The following is a 22,480-nucleotide window of genomic DNA, read 5'->3' as shown; positions in this document are numbered from 1 at the left end:
ATATTGGAGTTAAGCTGCGTACTTTCTTGTATTTATTATTGTTTTTATTCATTGCTATACTTTTCTGTATTCATTATTACTGACTGAATTTGTGACTAAAGCTGCTTTTTGGCAGCATCATTTCATATATCAGTCATCCCAGAGTAATATTTCATCTGGAGGCTCTGAGACCTGACACAACTTCCAGTGAGCAACAAAGATCTAAGGATTTGATTGGAAGGACAGTGAGGGCTCAGCACAAAAATCTAGAGAGCTTTTACCAAAAAGTACAAGGTTTCACATTTTCAAGTCAAGAGGGAGAAAATACTCTCATTTCACTTGTTTATTTGGCTCACATCACAATTATCTAGTATCATTTATTAATCATTGTGATGTGAGCCAGATAAACAAGTGAAATACAAATATTTTGTCCCCCTTGACTCGAAAAACTTGAGATTTGCTATCTTAAGATATAAATTTCTTAGATAACACTCTTTTAGTGACTATATAGTCTGTTCCCTCCAATTGCAATTGCAATTCCATGATACTCCTTCAACACAACCACCAGAGGGTGACATGACATTCTGCAGATAAATAAACTCCAGGCCAGGGCTTTACCTTGATAAACTATCTCAGCAGTCTACCCCTCCTAAAATGTACACGGCATACATATGAACAGAGCTGCACTCTTCTGAGGGATATTGTATGAAGACACTTATTGTGAGAATAAAATATGTTTGGGAATTTGAAGATACAGACAACTCAAGTCCTAAACTTTCTGCTAACAGAACCTTTAGAATAAGGTTGATGAATAAGCAAAGCTAGCTAGGAAGCACACTGTAATTGGCTTCCAGCTGTATAACAGAACTCTCCAACAAACCTTTCTCAAACTATACTCAAGCTAGTACTTGAAAAACCATTATTTTAAGAGTGTTTGTTGTACACTACAAGTTCACCATTCAGCAAGTGCTTCTGCTTTTAGCCTGTAGTAATTACAAGTTATGATGAAATCCAGTGCCAGATGCAGTGCACTCAAACTGAGCAGCTTGCTAGACAGGTTGACCATTCTAGTGCTGTTTTCTGCTGTGCATGCAACACACCACGCTATAATTTGATTTCAGGCCAACCTGCACCGCACTAGCACACATTGTCTCTGTATGCTTAGCAGGAAAAGGAATATTGCCAGACTGGGCCAAACTGAATTTTCTAAACTAAAAGCACCAGAATAATCAAGTGAGATCAGATTGTCTTTCCTAAAATATAACACCAAATATTAAAGAATTAGCTATTGTTGATGTACTGGGTTCAAATTCAAACTCTACATTATGGGAACAATGAAAAGATCAATATGAAGACACAAAACAACCCTGGGACACATCACTATGACAACTAAAAAAATCACCGGAATTATACAGTTAAAGCCTTCTCCCTGTCCTTAAGCTGTATATGATTCTATAGCAAAAATACACATCAGTGGCTAGTATGCACTTTCTTCTTGTTTCCATTGTACAAGCAGTCTCAGTAAATACCCCAAAGCAAAAGAAATCCCAGCCAGGGTGGTCATTCTCCAAAGACAGCAAGTTAGAGACAGAGGTGAAGTTGCACTGTCCCTCAAACAGAAGTTTCTGCAGAGGAAAAAAAACTATATCCAACAGCCCTATGTTGGACACAAGCAATTCTGATGAGTCCTCCAGGCACACAAGGACAAGGGGGAGCACTGCTTTCAGAATTTTAGAGAAATGGCAGGAGAGAACCAAACGGCACAGTGAAAAAGACAGAAAGACACTTTATACTCACAGCAGTCTTATTTTCGCTCCTTCCTTGTCGTCGTTCCTACACTTCCCTTCCCTTCATTCTTAGAGTTTGCCCATCCTTAACACTCAAACACCTGTCTCCAGTCTCTATTTCTCCATGCGGCTTTTTTTCCTGTGAGAATGTACATTCCATTTCACAGAGTCCTGTTTTGCTGGTCCCAAACACAATTCCCCTGACATAAATGTCAAAGCTCCACTTGCTTTCACATGCAGTGTACGCTCTCCCAGTGGAGGATCCAGACACAGAGGGCGGGAGGCAACAATATTAGCAGCAGTGGTGTTGGTGGAGGACGAGAGGAGGAGGTGATTTGGTGGATTCCGCAACAGGACAGCTTTCATCTCCTCCATTTTGCCCTCTCTCCCATCCAACCATTGTGATGCCCATCCTGATTTTCATGTCTTCTTTCTCTAACTGGCTTCCTTCCTCTGATGACTGGCACCCAAAAGGACTTGAATACAAAATTTGATCAGCAGCAGTTAATAATGAGAGGGAGCAAAGAGATGAAAAAAAAAAGCTATTTACTTTCAGTCTTCTGTGGACTTCACGGTCTGCTTTCTCTGTCCCTCCACCACATGTTATTCTCTCCCTTTCCCTCCTCTCCACTGTCTGACATGCTGGTTCACCCCTCCCCCTTCTCTCCTCCTCTTCTCCCTCTCTGCTTGGTACATTCTCAGGACAAAGAGCATGGATGGATGGAGGGAGACAGAGACAGAGAGCAAAAAGAAGCAGAGAGGGAGAGGGCAGGAGGTAACAATAAAAGTGGAGGGGGTGCACTTGCAGTAGAGCAGTTTTCTTTCCATCCACACGTGCAGTCCTCTCTGTGCTGTCCTCTTGCACATTGCCATTTTATTGGAAATACTCAACTGAGGATCTCAGCAGTTCTTGCAAGTTGAAAATTTAGTGAAAGCACATCTAAGTATTATAACTCAAAGCACATTAAATTAAGTATATCAATAACTGATGTTTTTGAAGGGCAACAAATAATGGGAAACTACTTCAAGTCTAGGCAACCAAACCCTGTATCTAAAATTTCATTCCACAATAAATAACCACAGAGTGTGGCAGCTGGCAGTCTACCACACTTGCAAAGTAGAAATAGAGTCACCAAGAATACAACCTAAAAAATAAACCTCTGCTCTCAGGTTGCAGCCAAATACCTCAAACAAAAATGGAAAGAAAAGTACATTGCATCAGCTGTGATGACTTCATATGTGCCATCCACACATGAGATGGATTAGGAAGACCTATTGCTGGAGAGGAGAGCAGAAATCCAAGCAAACAGCCAGCCTCACAGAGGAGCACATGTGGGAGCCAAGAGAGGCCACATGGATACAGAACTGCATGGGACCTGCAGCACTCACAGAATGCCTCCCTGTGCTGCCTGAAAGACATGCAAAGTGTGTGCATGCGTGTGTTTCTCTGTGTAAAAGAGGGAAAGTTCAAACATCCAAGCAGTTCAATTGCAAGTCAGATTCAAACATTGCAAACTAATATACTCAGTTTTACTGTTGTACAACTGATCAAAACTTCAAAAATGTCCCCGTAACATTAACAGCAGAATTGTGCTAATGTGTCAATTTGGCAAGAGTCACCACTGAGCCAAAATTTTCCAAGCTTTCCTGAAAAAGCAGAAGGCCATGAGTCGTTCATCTTAGTTTGCTGGGATGTCTGGCAGGACTAGCTGCCGGAGCAGAGCATCAAAACATTCTCTACTACTCTCTGCTTCTGAATATCAAATGATAATCCAACGATGACCCAGTTCATTCAGCTTCCTGCTCCGCTCTGCCAGGTTGGACTGATTTATCACAAACCACAAGTTGAAGGTCAGATGTCCAGGAAATGCAACCACAGCCAAAGTGTCCGCAAAAAGCAAAAACTCTCATCAAATTACACTATTGTTTTGTACCAGGAAAGAGTCTAATATGAAATTGACAGAGAGAGTATATTCAGCCATTCTGATACTGCAGAATTAATTAATTCATTCATTCATTAGTGTGAATGCCTCATCAGTCGTAGATATCCAACACACAGCTGTGACTGTAGATCCTGTGCTCCAGTACTCAAGTCCCACGATGAAGTTCAATCCCAAATCTGAGGACTCCTGACTTCCCTCAGGCATGAAAGACTGTGAAATATTTCCACTTAAATGAGGACTAAAATGTTTGCATTAGATTGCATTAGACATGACAGCCACTAGTAACTAAGTAGCAGGTAACTCAACAAGCAGGGAATCCAGTAGCCAGGTGCATAAAACCCACACAGGCTAAGGTTGCCCTTGAAGTTTCATCTATGGATGCCTATGAAAAAAATATTTGCAGTTGCTAAGTAATAAGTATTCCCTTATGCGTTGCTAAACGGTCCTTAGTAACCCTTTTCCTTTTTTGATTTTTAAGGGGCCAATATCAGTCTCTTCACAGTAAAATAATTTATGGGACATAAGATAATGGCTGAATTCATAGTGACTGAAGAGAAATCCACTGGGCACTATGACCAATCAGTATTAGAAAGTATAGATTTGATGTAACTAACTAGTCACGTTAACGTACAGTAACTGTTTCATATACTAATGTTAACCATTATCGATTTATTGAAACTTCTTTTTGTCAACCCACTAAGAGGGAAGATGAGCTGGGTTTGGACTGTGATTTTGTCAGTTACTTCTTGCCACATCTTCTGCTTGTGCGTATTTGTCATGGCTGGGTTATATACGAAAGCAGTGGACTCACAGACCAACTGACAGACTGACACTGCTATCCCTCAAACCACAGCACTGATCTTGGCTAATAAAAACAAGTACTGTACCAGCAGAACTGCCACAGGCTACAGCTCATTGTATTTTTCAAATAATCCTTCATTTTCATACATGTACAGATAGATACTGTGGAGGATTGATTTCTCAGTCAATGATGCTGCATTTTTTCATATTTTAAATCATAATCTATCATCATTTCAATAAAATAGAAATATTATCTGAAACACTCAAAAAGAGCTGCAGAGCTTCTTTGGTCACCGCATTTCTCAGTCTCCTCCTTCTTTTCTACAGCTGTGACCTCAGAGAGGTCAGGCTAAATCTGCTCTATACCAAAGACCTAGAGCTATGCTAACTTTTCAAATCAAATGCTAAGCACTGAACACTAAAAAGGTAGCTGACTTTGTGCAAATTCACCAGGGTTGGTGGATGAGACTTGTGTGTACCACAACAAAACAACAAATCCACAAAAAAAAACCTTTTGCTATTCCTGCACCAAGAAACTCTAGTCAATAGTTAGTAGTTTCCATTATCATGAAACGCAACTATGACACACTCTAGCAGCAAAAGCACTCTGTTTAATGAACTGTGATATAAATCTTTTTCTCTTTATGATGGACAAACAGACCTATGTCCGTTAGTCAGTCCAAAGAAGGTGAGGACTATCACTCATGTCACTGCTGGTGATTTATCACCAATTAAGAACAGGCACTCCATAGGTTGAAGCCAGCTACTAATGTAAAAATGCAGATGGAAGATGGAAGCAGAAAATGGGAGAGTAATGTGTGATTAAAAATAATGGCTGGTGTCCCATGACACTATTTTCATGCTGTGTTATTTCTGTCAGAATGCAGAACTAGAGGGGTTTCTAGTGCAGGACTGCCTGCAGGGCTTTGCTGCAGTACTTCAGAGCTAAAAGGAGGAAGTGTGAACGAGCTACATCAAAAATCATTGCTAAAGCTATAAAAATGGCCTTACCCTAACCCTAACCCTAACCCCTATTTGCCTATGATTTACATTAAGGGGACCTGCATTTTGTCCCCATAAGGCAGGTGAGACCCCACAATGGGACTGTGTGAACAGATTTTTGTCCCCACAACATGATAAATACCTGGTCTCTCACACACACACACACACACACACACACACACACACACACACACACACACACACACTGAGTGTGGCTTAAATGGTTTTCCACCTAAGTGCAGAGAGTATTTTGTCAATATGTGCATCCTACTAATTCAGGCCATTTTGCACACTGCTGTTACCTCATCTCACTGTCCCATTACAATCACACATCAATCTTCTCGATAATGTAGAGAAAGGGTACTAGTCAAAAACACATGCCACGTATAAGGCTATAAACTATATCCTCCTCAAGACACCTCAACACTCCAGTCTTACAGAATGACTGGAATGGACAGAACTCCAAAAACATCTTGATGTCAAGAGGATAATGCAATTTTCTCTTTTCTATCTCAACTTCATTTTCAGGAGGCCTGAAAGGTTGCAAACATGCTTTCAGTGCTCCTGGAGTGAAGTGGGTACTCCAGCAGCCAGCTCAGCAGTTAAAATGCCCCCACGTCCCAGGCACCTCCCTGCTGGTGGCCCCCGAGGTCAGGTAGGAGAGGACAGGATGGTTTGTCAAGAGTGAAGGAGTAAAGGGAAATAAATCTGTCTAGCCAAGCTGCAAGAGAGAGCATATGGAACAGAATTTGGGCCAGTAATGTTTCTTGCTGACTGGCTAGAGGTCAGTCAATGGACAAATCACAAACAGTGAAAGAGAACATGAGTATACTCTAGGAACACATATGTGCATCTGTATACAGTCCTGATGAAACAGACTGGCTTTTTTTTTACTGCTAAATAATACTTTTATTCACAGCACAGCAAGAAGGTTCTGGGTTGGAACCTGGAAGTCAGACGGGCCTTTCTGTGTCAAGATGGCATGTTCTCCTCATGCCTGCGTGGGTTTTCTCCAACGCTCTGGTTTCTTCCCTATCAAAGCCCTGTAACTGACTCTTGCCCAGTGTCAGCTGGCTAAAGCAGCTTCAGTGACTCAAGCACAAACAGGTATAGATAATGGATGGATATTTTCAGGGACTAATCTTTGGTTTTGTGAAATACTGGTGGTTTTTTTACTTCAACTGTCCTCGAAAAACTATTCAAATCTAACAATCCTGAAAGAGACATCAAATACTGGTTGAAAGCTATATGCAACCTTTGACAGGGGGCTTTGCTTTGTTTTAAAGGATAAAAAACCAAAACTCTTGGTAAAAGGTGTAAGCTTTCAGTGAATCAATGTTTATAACAACTGCAGAAGCATGTGTGACAATTAACTTCAAAATACAACACTAAACGAATTAGACACACTGACAAAATATGCAAACTTAATCATGACCAGTTGAGCTGGTTTTCCACACTGAATCACATCTTCAGCAGTCTAACAAAGTGGATGTTGAACCACTTTGTAATGTGCATTCTGAGGACAATCACATTCAACGGCCATAAGAGAAACAGAGAGAAGAGAGAGAGGTTATGTGTAGAGTGTGTGTGTGTGTGTGTGTGTGTGTGTGTGTGTGTGTGTGTGTGTGTGTGCGTGCGCGTGTGTGCGTGTGTGCACATGCTCTGGCTGGTCTTCTGTTTCCTCTAACAAGGGCAGAATGAGTTTAACCGTTACATCATCCTCTGCTCAGAAGGAGTGTAGAGTTCCTCTGAATGACCATGTGACAAAGGGTTTGACATCATACCTTTCATGCCTTACCTAGGCCATAGCTCTAAGTTTGCTTTGTTCAGACTAACAATTACACAGGGTTTCTTTTATCTATAGCAAACTCCTACAATAAGAATGCAGAGTGTCATGAATATTTTCTGGATCCGGCTGCTAGTCGACCCTGTACCTTTAAAGGACAGCCTGCCTGGGTGTGTGCTGCCCAGTGCTGTCTTCAGTATGGGGCTGCATTTGATGGATTGGGTCCCACTGGGGGAGGGAATTCATCTCTATGGATCTCTCTTGATCCTTTGTGAGTGAAGGGGGTGAGTGGGCAGTAGGAGCATATTGTGTCATGATGCTCAGCAAGCAGGGCGGATGCAGACAGGCAAGTGATGGAGTCACGGATGTAAAGATGGGTGGATAAGTAAAAATACACATAAAACGATGAGCAGATCCCCTCCCCCTCTAGACAAGGTCACGTCACAGTCTAAAGGTAGAAGCAACTGAGACACATTAGCGGTACAGCAGCACACAGTGTGCTGGCCTAAACAATGGCTGAAAGGGGCATCAGTCTTTATCACACACATGATTGGACATATGCATCCAGCTTACTAACTGCTCTCATTCTCCTGCACGCTTAAATCACAACTGCTTGAACTGTGGTCAAGATGAGAGAGGGCACCTCCTTCACAGTTCCTTCACACAGGAGGAAGCACACTCCTTTGAGGATAAAAATGTACATATTCTGGACAGAGAAGACAGATGGTTTGAAAGAGGAGTGAGAGAAGCCATCCACGTCAAGGTTGAAAAACCGTCTCTGAACAGAGGGGGAGGTCTGAGACACCACCTATCTCCCACATACAATGCTGTCCTTCCATCTCTTCCAAAGAGATTCAAAAATTTAGCCTGTGAAAATTAAAAACAAAGCCATACACACATGGCTCAAGGAGCCTCCCAATGACAAGAATGGGACACTAACGAGGCAGACGACTGTCGTTGACACCCAAGGGTCGCACCCTACCCCGCCTTAATGGGGGATCGTTTGCCTCACAATAGAGTGATACCATCCTTGGTTTTGGGGGTTGGCCTGACTCAGAGGATAAATATTTGAACCTAACACAAATTCATTAGACTAGAGCTGTCCTATCTAGTCTGATGCGCATGAACTGATGAAGCCTGCATGGATGAGAGGCGAAACGTCTTCCAAGACAAACTGACAAAGTCCAGTTGCGAATGATTGAATGCCCTGAAGCCTCCTTCACAGAAACCAAAACCAAAAGATATTCCTTTTACAATGATGTGAAACAAAGAAAAGCAGCATCATAACAAAAGACCAGAAACTAGTGACTGTTAAAAAATGATAAATTGATTATCACTATAGCTGCCCGATACTTATTTGTCAATTGACTCAATTAATCAACTAATCACCGCAGCTCTAATGAAAAGCACTACAGTCTGCAAGGATATGTATTCAAAAATGGCTTTATAATTAATCAAAGAGGTGGAGGTAATGAGGCAAATATGTTTCGTCTTCAATACTCCGTAGAAGAACAAACATCACAGTCAAGGAACAATAACCAAAACTTATTTTTGTGTGGAGGTCCCCTTTAAAAATCTTTGAATATCTTCAAATGCTCTGAATCACTGTACCAAATACCACTTGAAAACTGACAGCTTTTGGACAACACTAGTCTGTGTGGTTTTGAAGTCTCCATTAATAGTAAAATGTATACAAGCTTGAACCTCAGAGTGCAACAAGGCAGGATAAAATGCTAGGTTGTAGATAAACCAGATGGAAGAGCAGGCCCAGTGCCACAGTAGTGTTGATGTCAGTAAATTTGTTTGCCTGGTGTCTGGAAGCAGACTGTGTCATGAAGTGACTGGTCTGCAGGGCTGGGAGAGGACAGAGGGCAAGAGTTGAAGAGAGGGAAGATGAAGGCCATGCAAGAGAGACATCAAGGAGGGCAGAAGCCATGGACAAACTGTCAAACTGTCTGGGGATAACAGTAGATATACAGTGTATGCTGAAAAATACTGCTGTCAAAAGAAGAATAAATGAGGTTTTAAGAAAGAAGCCTCTTTATTGGACACACATGCCTGTTAAGGCAAACAGCCATCTCCTTTCAACAACAAACTGTGCAGCTGCCGCTCAATACAAATACAATACAAATAGCATGTGGACTGAGTAAACAAGGCCTTTTACTGTCAAAGAAGACATTGATGTGTAACTTTTAATGTCATATTGTTTGATTTCTTGTTGCCAGACACAGTGGTTCCAACATATCATAAATGCCTGGCCTCCAGCAATTTTTACACAACACAGAGGATGATCAAGTAAAACAAAAAATAGACATATTAATAAAACATGCAGAGCCCAGCAGCTCTATGAGCCAAAGCACCTTCTCAATGTGCCAGGTCAGAGGAGACAGGCCAGAGAAATTCCAGCTACCACAGTTACGGCAAATAACAGCTCAGTACAATAGTGCTGCGCAGAAAGGTGTTAGTAAATACTACTCTCAGGATACAGGTCTGCAGTGGGCAAATGATCACTAAAAATCTTAATAAAGAGTCAGAATTCAGTCTGCAGATGCATCCAGCCTTATGTCAGTGTACCGGCTGTGTAGCAGTATGAGGTGTTTTCTTGGTGCATGTCTGGGTGCTCACAGCCTACTTCCGATTTGTTGATGACTGGTTGTGTCCCTTTAACGTCAGTCTACCTTTTTCAAATGCATGCGTCTTTGAGATTTATGTGATTAGGCACGAAGTATTCACACTCTCAAGAAAGTTATGGAAACGCAACAGAGAATTCAGTTGACTGAAGCTGCCTCTGCAACTCTGGGATGGGGAGGAGGAGAGAACATGTGGCATGACCGAAACACAAAAAGATCAACAGGAACTAACGCTGCTAAGTTAGCAAGTGTGGACTTGGACAAAAAACAAATTTCCCCTCAGGGATCAATAAAGTATTTCTGATTCTGATTCTGGACACATCCCCGAATGAGTGTTTCCAGCCATGGCTCAAAGGAATTAAGGTGGTGATTGATCAAGACCAATAAATCAACAATAACCTTTTAATAAAGTGGAATCTTTCAATAGATGTATTTTTTGATAGGCAGATCAAGTGATCATTACAGATAGATACATAGAAATATAGCTGGGAGAGATACAGAGCAAGTGTGTCAGCAAAAAGGACAGTCAACAAGTGTTTCCTTGATATCAACAAATGTTTGTCAACTTTATGTTTGCAAACATACATAAAGTTGATGCCAGAGCCGTGCCCCTTTTTCTTCAACATATGTTTGACCTAAAACAAAGAATGATGAGAGCTGATACAGAAATGCAGAATTCTTTACTGTACCATCAACAGAAATCAGAATCAGAATCAGTATTCCTTTATTGATCCCTGAGGGGAAATTGTTTAAGAGGAAAGAATGGTTTCTGAGGGTCTGTATGAGATTTCAGCAGCAGAATTTGAATCGTTAAAAGTAGCCCAGGCATAAAACTGAGCTTTAAGTATTCTCACACTGTTCTGGCAACCTGATTGGGCAATTGTGTGTGATGGTACAGCTTTATCATTACATGCTTTCACTTTCAAGAGGCTCTCTCCATAGTAGTGGAGTTAGAGAATGGAAAACTATGGGCCCAACAGCTATTGCCATAATGTAACTTTCATGCAAGAGGCCTCAAATCCTCTTACTGATGATAAAGTTTACATGGAAGCACAAAGTAGCAAAAACCAAGTGGCTGAAAGTGTCTCTAATCTCAAAGCAAGTAACTCCATAAAGAGTTATATTCCAGCATTTTATTTTGGAATCGCAGTTGAAGTTGTTGGTTCCTAAACTACATTCTAGACGAGCCTTCTGCCCTCACTGACACATTAAAGGAGTTCTGGGAAGGCTCTGTTTGATTCAGCATAACAAGACTTAAACTCCATACTCCATGCAGGTATATGTATAATGTCACCATTTTGTTAGCATGCCAACATTTACTAATTAGCACCAAACACAAAGTACAGCTGAGACTGATGGGAGTGCCAATAGTTCTGCAAGTATTGGGTCCTAAAACACAGTGAAATGACAATATTAGCAGGAAAAATCAGCAGATTGCCAAAGTGAGTTGGATTCATTGTCTGGGCACCATAAATATCTATTAACAACCTCACAGCAATCCATCCAATCGTTCATGAGATATTTCAGTTTGGAGGGACACTGCTATCCCAACAGCCACACTAATGTGGAAGGAAGATAGATTCAGGTTAGTGTGAGTACTCATGAAATCAAGAGATTTCATTTGAACTGAAAAAGTTCCATTAGAAACCAGTAAAAGCTGAGAATCTGACTCAGCCTGACCTGGCACCATGTGGCAAGATTAAAGCAAGGACTGAACTATCTTTCTAGAGGTCTGAATCTGAATCTACTGAGACATACATCCTCATTTTATATAATACTGCCTCTCTCTATTCCCCTTCGGTGATCCTGCATTTTACTGTGTACTCACACACCTACAGAAACACACAACACACATTGAAGTGTAGGTGACCCAAGTGGCTGTGTTGACTCATTCACACTGAGTACATGTAAGCCATTTAACAAGCAATTTGTATACACTTCATCGCAAATCACCATTAAATAACATGTGTATTCTCTGCTGAGGTGAAAGGATCACAGTATAAGATTTTTGTCACAAACAGTAAAACTAATTCACAAACATAAAACTACAGGTAAACTGACAAATGACCTAAGACTGCCGCTTAAGTAGAAACTGGAAGTGAAAGTGGAAAATATGCATCCCTTTTCAGTGTGGCCAGTTACCTCTCTACATAACCACATGTGTAGATTTGACAGTTACACATGACACAAGCTTGATGATATCCAGACTGAGCTCCACTCAAAGTAAGGGCAGAGGGGAGGTGTGACCGTCTGCTCGTCAGATTACATCAACAGTAGTTGGTTGCACAACTAGGTGAAAATAGAAAAATACGGAAGGATACTGAATGAGCTAATAAAACAAACAAAAATCTTAAAATCTAAGGAATAAACCTCTTTCTCACCAGCAATTGTGCAACACAAAGGCTAAGAAAAAAAACCCATCTGACAAAACAACTGGCAGTTTACCAGGCAAATATTCTGTGAAACACCAGTATCTTCAGTAAGAAGTGCTGCACAAGTGCTGCTCTGAATGTTGGCACTCTCCTCTTTGGCCTTCAGTGACTATGACATCCTAATGTTTCCACAACAAAACCTCGACTGACTCAAATACTCCTTTGGCAAGGTTTTTTATTGTGGAAGTGAAGGGTTAGGGTCTTCCAGCGGAAGGCCTAACGCCAGCCGGAGCCCCAGTCCAAGCCCTGCCTCAGTCCAGTACTTTGTATGCAAAATCTGTAAGCCCTGATGCAGACTGCAGAGCTATTGGTGGATTTCTAACAGAAACATACTCCTAAACTTCACCAGATGACACAACTAATGATAACTGGTACAGATATAACAGATGACAGATGTCATTGCATATGTCCATATATGTATGCATCTTTAACGGTCTGAATATAGTGGGAACATACAAAAATTTCACAAAATTGGTATCATGTAGCATGGCAGACACAAGGCAAACAATCGCCACGAAGGACATAAACATTTTATGCAAGGAAACACTCTCTGAATGTTTAACTGAGCTTCAATGTTTTCATTAATCAAAAATATTTAAGTATTTATATCATGTCAGAATCATTTAGGCAGAATAAACAGAATACGTTTATGACCAATTCATTAAACAAGCAAACAAACAACAAAGAAGCCGTGAGTCATACTTGGGGTTGTGTTCACTGAAGAAGAAGCAGGAGCTATGCTGAATACTGAAACCAAAGAGCAGCAAACAACCAAGCAAAACAAAAGACAGTGATATTTGAAAGCAATATGAAAACCACGAAGGGCAAGACAGTCATGCTGCTCAGTGCCAGTATGAGCAGTCAGCACACATAGCTGGGATAACAAAGGGAGAACCAATCTAATAACTACAGACAGTTCACATTAGCTGAGCGTTTCCTTTATTCAGCGAATGAAGAGATGAATTATGTGGTGTAACCTGAGTTACATCAACAAATAATCTGCAGCTGAAGGAGATGGAAGCTTTAGACTGTTTTGCCCTGTCCCCCAGCAGCAATGTGGAATAAATTTAGCTGACTGCTGACCTCTACTGGTTTCTTAACATAATGACAACGTCATCTGAGCAAGAAAGACAGAGATCTGACTGTACATACAATCTTCAGGCAAAAGCCAAAATCCAGCAGGACAACTGTCCTTCAAACACTCACATGCATAAAAAAGTAAGTAAAAAAGTAAAAATACCTTTCATGCCTTGATATAGAACAGTCGTGACAAGTAAAATTGACCTGATCTTTTCATTCTCCACACCTGTTAGTCCTGTGCATCATCTGCATTCATTTGGTGAAAGCTAACGAACAACAGCTACTTTAACATGGCTTAAGCATTCTGTCTTTACACCCCTTCTGCAAACAGAGCATATTCAACAGCACTGTGAATCCTAAAATCAGTTTTGTCACATTCTAAGGAGGCCTCCAGCTATTTAGCATTGCACTCAGAGAAATGCAAGAGACTTAGAGACATTAGTGACAGAGAGAAAAAACAAATCAAAGCAGATATCTTGACATTTAGTCCATAGTGTGGCCCAAGCACCAAAAACACATTTCCCATTTCCCTGCAGCATATTTCATCGGACCTTCCTAAGTGGCCACTTCTTTCAAATCCCCCACCTTCAGGTTGTAATGCAGACTTTCTGTTCAAAAATTAACAACTCTAATTACACTATCATGGTTATTTTTTCAAACTTTCAAGAGGCACAGAAGACATTATACGACTGTTTTCACAGGCTGTGTGATGTTCAAGCAAACTTAACTACTTCTTAGTGTTCACATTAAACTCTTAGGTATTTCTCAAAAACATCCCACAATTAATTACCATACTTGCCTTTATACACAGAGTGCAGACAAACAATAACATTAGAGCCTTAAGGCATCTTTCAGGTAGACAAGCATCTTAGCTATGACAATCCTACCACTTATGAAATCTCTAACATTCAAGTTCCTAGCAGCAGGGGGAAATCTTAGAAGGCTACAGGAGCTACTTGCTCAATTGGAAGGTAGACAAGCCACCTGAGTCATCTGAGGTGTGTGAAGCTGGAGTGAATGAGGTCATGCTGGATTGGGTATTCAAGAATCAAAGATATCAAACAAATGCAAATCATGAACCAATTTCATGATATCAACAGTGAAAAGGATGAATTCTGCTTGATGCCATTTGGAAGAGACATATGAGTCATCCATCCACCTTTATGAGCATCATCTTTCCATTTCTTACCCAAGACTGCAGGGGAATAACTGGAGAGAACATAAGTCTGAAAAAATGGAGAAGTTCAAAGCTTCGTCTACACCATGATTGACATCCATGGTGCTGTAATCTTATATAGCCACTTCCACCAACATTTTAAAGCCACACTAGGGAAGTAAACACACTGCTCTGAGGGTAATCTCTACAGGCCCAGTTTGAAATGTTCGTCATTTGGGACATATGAGATTTTACTTTAAATCAATTTGGTCGTGTAAGGAGAAAGCTTTATGGTCTTTACCTGAATTGCACCAAAGTCCACGTTTTCATAGTGGAAGTGAGCACACTCTGCCAGTTTTGGGAAGTGGCCCTTAGTGAAGCAAAGTCTGAAAACATAGCACACACATACAGTTTGGTTAGCACTTCATCCTGTGCTCATGATCACACCTCTGAGAGTCTGTGTCTCTAGTATAAGGAGAGTGCAGAGGGAGTGAAAGGAGGAGGAAGACACAGAAATAGACTCATGGAACGGAAGGAACCTGAGCAGGAAACACAGGCGATAAACAGCCAGTTAGGAGCGATAAATAGAGATGAACAGAGAGGAGAGATGTGAGAGAGGTGGAGGAGACAGGCAGAGGCAGGTGTGTGTGTGTGTGTGTGTGTGTGTGTGTGTGTGTGTGTGTGTGTGTGTGTGTATACTCACTTCTTGACATTCTTGACCTTCATGCTGGCCGTGCTGCTGCTGCAGGAGCGCATGAGGGGCTCTGTCCTCAGCTCAGGGATCTCTGCACTCCTTGCCTAAACACACCAACACACACTAACATCAGCAATCCAGCTGGTGCATACAAATACATTTCTGCCACTGTTCTACTGTTGGGCAATTTCCCATTTAGGTTTTGCAGCAACATTCAAATAGCCAGCAGGCTTTTAACTTCAGACAGATTCAAGTCAGTTGGTTCTAAACATCATTGGATTGCTCACTGAAGATGGAATCTCTTTCTTGGGCTTTGTGATGTTTAGTGAATGGGCTTGTGAACGGGATGATAACCTGAGAACATGAAATGGTGAAGTGGTGCAGTTTAACAGATTCAAACCAATTTCCATTTTATTCAGAACTAAACTAGCAGGCAAGCCATGTATGAAATAAAATGAATGGCAAAGAAGTGTAGTTTGTTTATAAATGTAGATCAAGTGATCAGGCTAGGCCTAGTGGTAAACTGCAAAAGCTATTTGGCTTTTAATTTATTATGACAGTGCTCTGTCAAAGCTATAGAGCATCCTCCTGCTGTATTACAGTATATTAAAGCTATTTTAATGACTCATCACCTAGTAGTGGAAGTAAAATATTGATTACTTTAATACACAACAAAATGAAAAATAGATTTTTCCAGGTTCTCATCCTGTATACTTGTTCACTTCTTTTGATATTTACCAAATATATATAAAGAACAAATCATGAAAAGTGATTTGTTCTTATGTTTTTATAACAAAATCTTTCTATTTTCTCTACCTTACGATGGTACAATATATTTGATGACGCTAGCTGGCACTGCATTGACTAACTGAATAATGCTAATGTACATTACTTGTAGATTATTTTGTAATATGAACTTCTGCTGTTTACCTTATGATCATTGTGCTGAAAGATAAAATAATTGCCAGTACGATAAATGAGTTGTAAAGTCCTTTCTCATAATAATGTAAGTATCTATTATAACCGTCTGTGCTGTGCTTTGGCAACAGATCAACCATCAAACACATGGATGTCCAGCTGGACGTCTTGGAGTGTATTTCGTATTCACATGGATACCTGAAGCGATACACCCCCTCTTTTGAGTGTCCCCAAACAATTATATATTATTTTTCTAATTATATATATATTTCTAAGATATATCGGGTCGAGGCTGTGAGTGTGAGTGTGAATGTTTGTTTGTCCTCGTATGTTGCCCTGCAATCGGCTGGCGACCGGTTCAGGGTGTACCCCGCCTCTCGCCCATTGTAGCTGGGATAGGCTCCAGCCCCCCGCAACCCCGAAAGGGATAGGCGGTATAGATAATGGATGGATGGATATCGGGTCGAGGCCTGACTCGCTGAAGGTGTAACGGGACCATAAGCTGTGCATTCTCCATACTGCCTATGCAGTGCCTATGCATTAAACAAGTACATTTCCCCTTGCTTTGTGCAGAGCATAGGTCTTTGCAGCTTATTCAACCTCCTTTTTGCTTGTAGTATATTCCTGCATTTGCTGGTATTGACTGGTAAATGCCTTTTCACTGCATTGATGGAGCACAAATCTTGTTTGTTCACTGGCTTTATATCAGGAGTGACCTTAGGCATTTCAGTTTTGTCCTACATGAGATTAGAAAGCTCTCACCAGTCGCATGGAGGAGTCTAAGCATCAAGTTAATATAGATAAGAACTGCTTTCAATTACATTTTCAAATTACACCCGACAGGGTGAACAGGCACCATATTCAGTGTTAGGCCAAAACATCCACTCCACACACAGCTTCATGAACAATCAGCTGCTCCCCTTGCTTATTACAATATTCTTAAAAAAAGCCACTTACTTGTTTCAGCTATCTTAAATTAAGAGTTAAAGCAGCTGGGGTCAACAGAACATTTTTATTTTGGTGCAAGCAGATTTTATTAGTTTATATTCATAGTGGAATTTTCATTTCAGTAATCTAACACAGCCATTTGAAGACAACCATGAGACAAAATAACTTAAGATGACGAAAGAAATTCAAAACATATCTATGGGTAAGTAATTGAAAAACTCAACGAAGAAAAGCAAGAAGAAGGATCTGTGGGAAAACTGCATCAAAGAGCTGCTGGCCAGGTGAAGTGAGAATACGATAAGGTCGAGTTGAACCAGATCTATGAAAGCTTCCCGTATTCAGCCAGTGGCTCTACAGCCAGACGATCAGTGACAGTAAAGGTGGTATGCAGATGAGGTTGTAGTTTTTAAGACAGCCGAGACAGTTCACACCACCTCTATCCAAGGTGTTCAGTGTATGAGGCTGACAGAGGTGGACAGGCAACAGCAGTTGTTTAGACACAGCAGTCATTTTACTGGTTCATATAAAGCCCATCGCAAGAAAAACTGATTTACTGTTTAAAACATTTTTCAAACAAAGACACCAAACTTTCCCTGGTTCCAACTTCTCATCTGAACTGGATTTGCTGCCTTATTCTCTTTTATGTTGTAGTAAACTGAATAGCTCTGGGTATTGGAGTGGTAGTCAGAAAAAAAACATTTTGAATGCATCACCTTGGACTTTGGTAGACTATTACGGGTGTATATCAGTATTTCTGACATTTCATACTCTGTGATTAATCAATTAATCCAAAAGGCAAATTTTGCCATGATGAAAATAAGCGTGTGTGTGTGTGTGTGCGTGCGTGCGTGCGTGTGTGTGTGTGTGCGCGCGTGCGTGAGTGAGTGCGCTTTCCTGACTGTGTGGCTCCAGTGCTGTATGTGAATGTGAAAGCTCTGAACTTGCTGAAGCCTTTTCCTAGGCAAGAGCTAAATGCTGTACGTCATGGCAAATCTGTAATTATTGAAAAAGATTGTACTGTTCATTTGATCATTATGTTGCAGCATTTATGGGAATATTTTGTTCCTTTATGCCTTGTTCTGCAGTCCACACAGAACATAATCTATCCTACACAGTGCAACAGGGCGTTGGTGTGACAGCTTACACTAAGTTGCTTAGTGCTCCTCATCACCTCCTTGAACCACCGGAGACATATATAATGCATGGCACTCCAGTACAGAGTCCCTCTCGTATCAAATATTGAACAAAGAATAGCAGACATGCAGTATTAAAAACCCTGCCTCTGTGATCAATATTCATTAGCCTGGAGAGATTGTTGTTTCTTTTTCTCTCTGTTGCCCGATCGAAGTGAACACTTGCAATAGGGCTCCAACCATGCACCGACCACGGGTGGCTCGACATGTTACCATGGAGACGGCCTCATTTTTACCGTGTTGTTGATGCAAGACGCAAGACCCATACCAAAGATGGAGGAAAGGAAATGATGAATGATGCTGCCTGGTGAATGGAATCCAGCGTGAAGCTGAAATAAACAGATGATACAGGAATATACAGATGGCAGGTAGACGACTATCTATGTTCAGAGTTTGGAGCTGGGCAGCATTAGGGCGCCAAGAATCACCTGCATTAATCATGAATGTGTGATAGCATTTCAGGAACAGAGGACACAACTAACCAAGCCGCTGTGTTGAAAACAGACACTGATAAGAGTGTGACAAGCAGAAAACAGCTGACCAAGTGATCAATGGATCTGACGTCAGAAATGACTCCCGGATGAGCTTTAGCTGACCCGGGATGAGAGCAGGACATTGATGAATGTACCAGAGACACTCAAAACAGAAACCATCTCACATCTGCCAATGTGTGTATCTATGCAAAAAAGAGATCACAATGACTGCGTGCATGTGCATGTGTGTGTCTCACCATGGCACTGATGGTCTCCTCCCAGTCAGGTCTCTCTCTGGGATGGATGTGAGCGAGCTCAGGCACAATGTCGTCGTCCTCCAGGTGACGTCCAGGCCTCAGGCCCCTACGACCAACACACACACACACACACGCACACGCACACGCACACGCACACACACACACACACACACACACACACACACACACACACACACACACACACACACACACACACACACACACATTGTGTTTATATCACTTGTGGGGACATTACATAGACTTACATTAATTTCCTGGAGCCTTACCCTAACCCTAACCATAACCACTATCTGCCTATTCCTAACCCTAAACCTAACCTAACCTTACCTAACCCGTAACCCTATCCTCAGTCTGCACCCTAAAATTTAATGATTTACATTAAGGGGACCTGCATTTTGTCCCCATAAGGGAGGTGAGTCCCCACAATGTGACTGTGTAAAGAGATTTTTGTCCCCACGACGTGATAAATACCTGTTCTCTCTCTCTCTCTCACACACGCACACACACACACACAAACACACACACTTATTTTAATTTCACTAGGATACTTGGCTTTAAGGCTGCGAATAACAATTACTTTCATTACTGATTTTTCTGATGATTACTTTGTTGATTTATCAACAAAATGCAGGATGGATGCAAAATGAGACAACTAAGTACAAAAGGATCATTGGGTTTTTCTCCAAATGGACAAGTTATTTCAGTTTATGAAATAGAGCTGCAACAATTAGTCAATCGACAGACTGATCCACTTTTTTGCAAGCAAACATTCCTTATTTCCAACTTATCAATTGTGAGTATATGCTGCTGCACAGTGAATGGAATATGGAATATCTTTGGAATTTAGTCATACTGTTGATCAGACCACTTAAGCAATTTGAAGGTGTCACCTTGGGCTTCAGGAGGCTGCGATCCTTCAGACTAAATCAACTGAATATCATTTCAAATAATTATATCAAATAATCAGCAGACAAAATGACAATAAGACTAATAAGAGATTTTTCAGAGTTGAACACAGGAGCTGTAGTCTAGGTGAATCAATGAGCAAGATTCTGCAAGGAAAAAGTGTAGTGTGTCCACAGGAAGGCCTGTTTCAGGACACTTTGAATATAATATGATCAGTATCCAGAGACCAACAAAGGAATGATACAGGCCAGGACACTGGACAATTTGATGAAGGTAATGTTCAGTTAGTGTTGCCTTCACAAAACAACTTGAAGTTGATGAGACGTCTCTCTACACAGGCTTCTCATCAGCTTCAAAGACTGTCCTTGTTTCCACAGAGGCTGAGAGAAACAGAGAACGGGAATCAAAATGACACAGACTTGCACAGCAGCATTTCACAAATTGACTAGTGACACACACACAGTGTACATACAGTATGCTATACATCCAGCCACTCACACACTGCTGCTCTGAGACACCAGCATCTAGCAAATGCTTAAACAACGTCTCTGTGATTGAGATAATTGGACTTAAGAGCCAGGGACTCTGTGTCACGATGGAGCGAAGTAAAATTTAGTAACAAGCCATTCTCTGGGCTCCGCAATCTCCAAAATCCTCCTCCACTACTACTCACTGATATTACTCCATCATTCAGTCAAATTACACCACTTTTTCTCAGCAAAGCCATTCCAAGTCTTTATACCCAGAGATTCAAAAAGCAGGAGTCCCAATGGACCTTGTTAAAGGCAGTAAGACTGAAAAAGATCACTGAAATTCTTTAGAAATACTGCAGACACTTAACAGCATATTACAGGTCAGTAATATAACCTTGATTAGAAACTGCTAAATCAAGAGATCAGGTAGAAAGGGCAAAGAAAGTGCTCCAACAAGGATGCACTGGGAGATAAACTTTCATTAATATTCAAAAAAACAGATGATTCTTAACAATCAAAATCTTCTCAGTATCAAATGCTCCCTGTGGGCTTTAAAATGTTTGCAGTCCTAGTCTAAAGATGAGCTCAATTGCTGGTGCTTACAATGGATTCAACTCATCACCCTCGTTCAGGTAAAAAGCAAACTATCATCCATGTTGGTATTCAACATCACAATTTAACAGTAAAGTTCGAATGAACACCTCTGCAGCAGTGTCAAAAAGGTACTAGTTATTGCAGGTCTGCTGTATTGGATTACTTTAAAAGAAGGTGCTGCATTTAGCACATTCACTTAGTATGGATTACACAGGGGATGGAGATGAATATTTAGCACTTGGACTGGTGTGGGTTCTTGGCACTGAATGAGCTGTTATCGATAGAGATATTTCTGCCATTTTACGTAAAGCAGAGGACAACAAATATGTCTTTAAGCATCAATTTCCTTTCTTTGGCACCTATACATTGTTTATGGCTTTGCATTTGGGGACAGTGGGGCATTTCATTTGCAGCAAACAAAAATCCCCTCTGTTTGCTAGAAGTGCTGGAGTAGGTTATTTTTGATTAGCTGTTTTGTCTCCAATTCATTTGCAAGTAGGATTAACAGTTAATAGGAAAGTAGGTAAGCACTAGGAGAATGTATCCCTGGTCATATCATGCGCCTATTTAAAATCCAATCATGTTTTCTTCCTGTGCAGTGAAGTGCGTATATAACCTTGAAGCAACCAATTTCAATCAATAACACCATGATATCCACCCATCAGTCAGCCTTCACCTTTTAGCAGCATAGAGCTCAAATTCATTAGTTAACAATTAAGAACAGCATGATATGTCGGTGTGTCTCTGGGTACTTTTCAGGTACCTCAAGCCTTTGTTCCATTTGCCTAAAATACCGTTATGGGCCTGCTGTCTAGAATCTATTCACTTTGAGGAAAGTCTGGCAACTCCAGATTATGTGTAAAGCATTTTTCTGAATCACTGTGATTGTTCATGGTTGTTATGACATGATCTCTTTTCAAAGTTCAAATCAAATTCCTTCCAACGATAGGTCCCACCTGCCGATCCTGTCTCACTGTCCCAATATGGATACTAGATACTTCCGAAATGCTGTTTCATTTGGACTTGAATAATTAGAGATGCCTTGCTTGTGTAGCTAATGGTCAAGTCAGCCAACTAGCTTATTTAGCTAATAAACTAATTAATTTCATTATTATTTAAGATAGCTAGCTACCTACCAAGATAACTGGGTTGCAAGACAACGTACAGAGTTGCTTACAAACGACATTTACTAGAAATGTGACCAAAACTGCTCACTGTGGTTTTACCACTCAAAATTCTACCACTGCTTACTTCCCTTGTGACTGAATCGAACTAACAATTGGATTGGAGATACACTGGCACAAGAGTTGTGTTTCTATCCACCTATTTGTATTGTATTTATGCTTGGCTGACATGGAAATGTTGGTGTATGCATAACAGGAAAATGCTACAATGTGCTGGAAACAG

At 40.9% G+C, this 22,480-nt stretch overlaps 1 protein-coding gene across 1 annotated transcript in view; it reads right to left on the bottom strand.

Moving 5' to 3' along the window:
• arhgap32b (Rho GTPase activating protein 32b) overlaps window positions 1-22,480 on the bottom strand; it is a 150,112-nt gene that overhangs the window by 74,837 nt on the left and 52,795 nt on the right. The window contains exons 3-5 of the mRNA XM_070982456.1: window positions 19,080-19,185; window positions 15,300-15,394; window positions 14,898-14,982 (exon numbers count right to left, since the gene is read on the bottom strand). Of these exons, the coding sequence (XP_070838557.1) occupies window positions 14,898-14,982; window positions 15,300-15,394; window positions 19,080-19,185 (286 nt within the window). The remainder of the gene's footprint in view (window positions 1-14,897; window positions 14,983-15,299; window positions 15,395-19,079; window positions 19,186-22,480) is intronic.

Source organism: Chaetodon trifascialis, chromosome 16, assembly GCF_039877785.1.
Source record: "Chaetodon trifascialis isolate fChaTrf1 chromosome 16, fChaTrf1.hap1, whole genome shotgun sequence".
In the NCBI taxonomy this organism is placed as follows: Eukaryota; Metazoa; Chordata; class Actinopteri; order Chaetodontiformes; family Chaetodontidae; genus Chaetodon; species Chaetodon trifascialis.
Note: the sequence above shows the minus strand (reverse complement) of the source record. Positions and strands in the feature narration are given on the sequence as shown.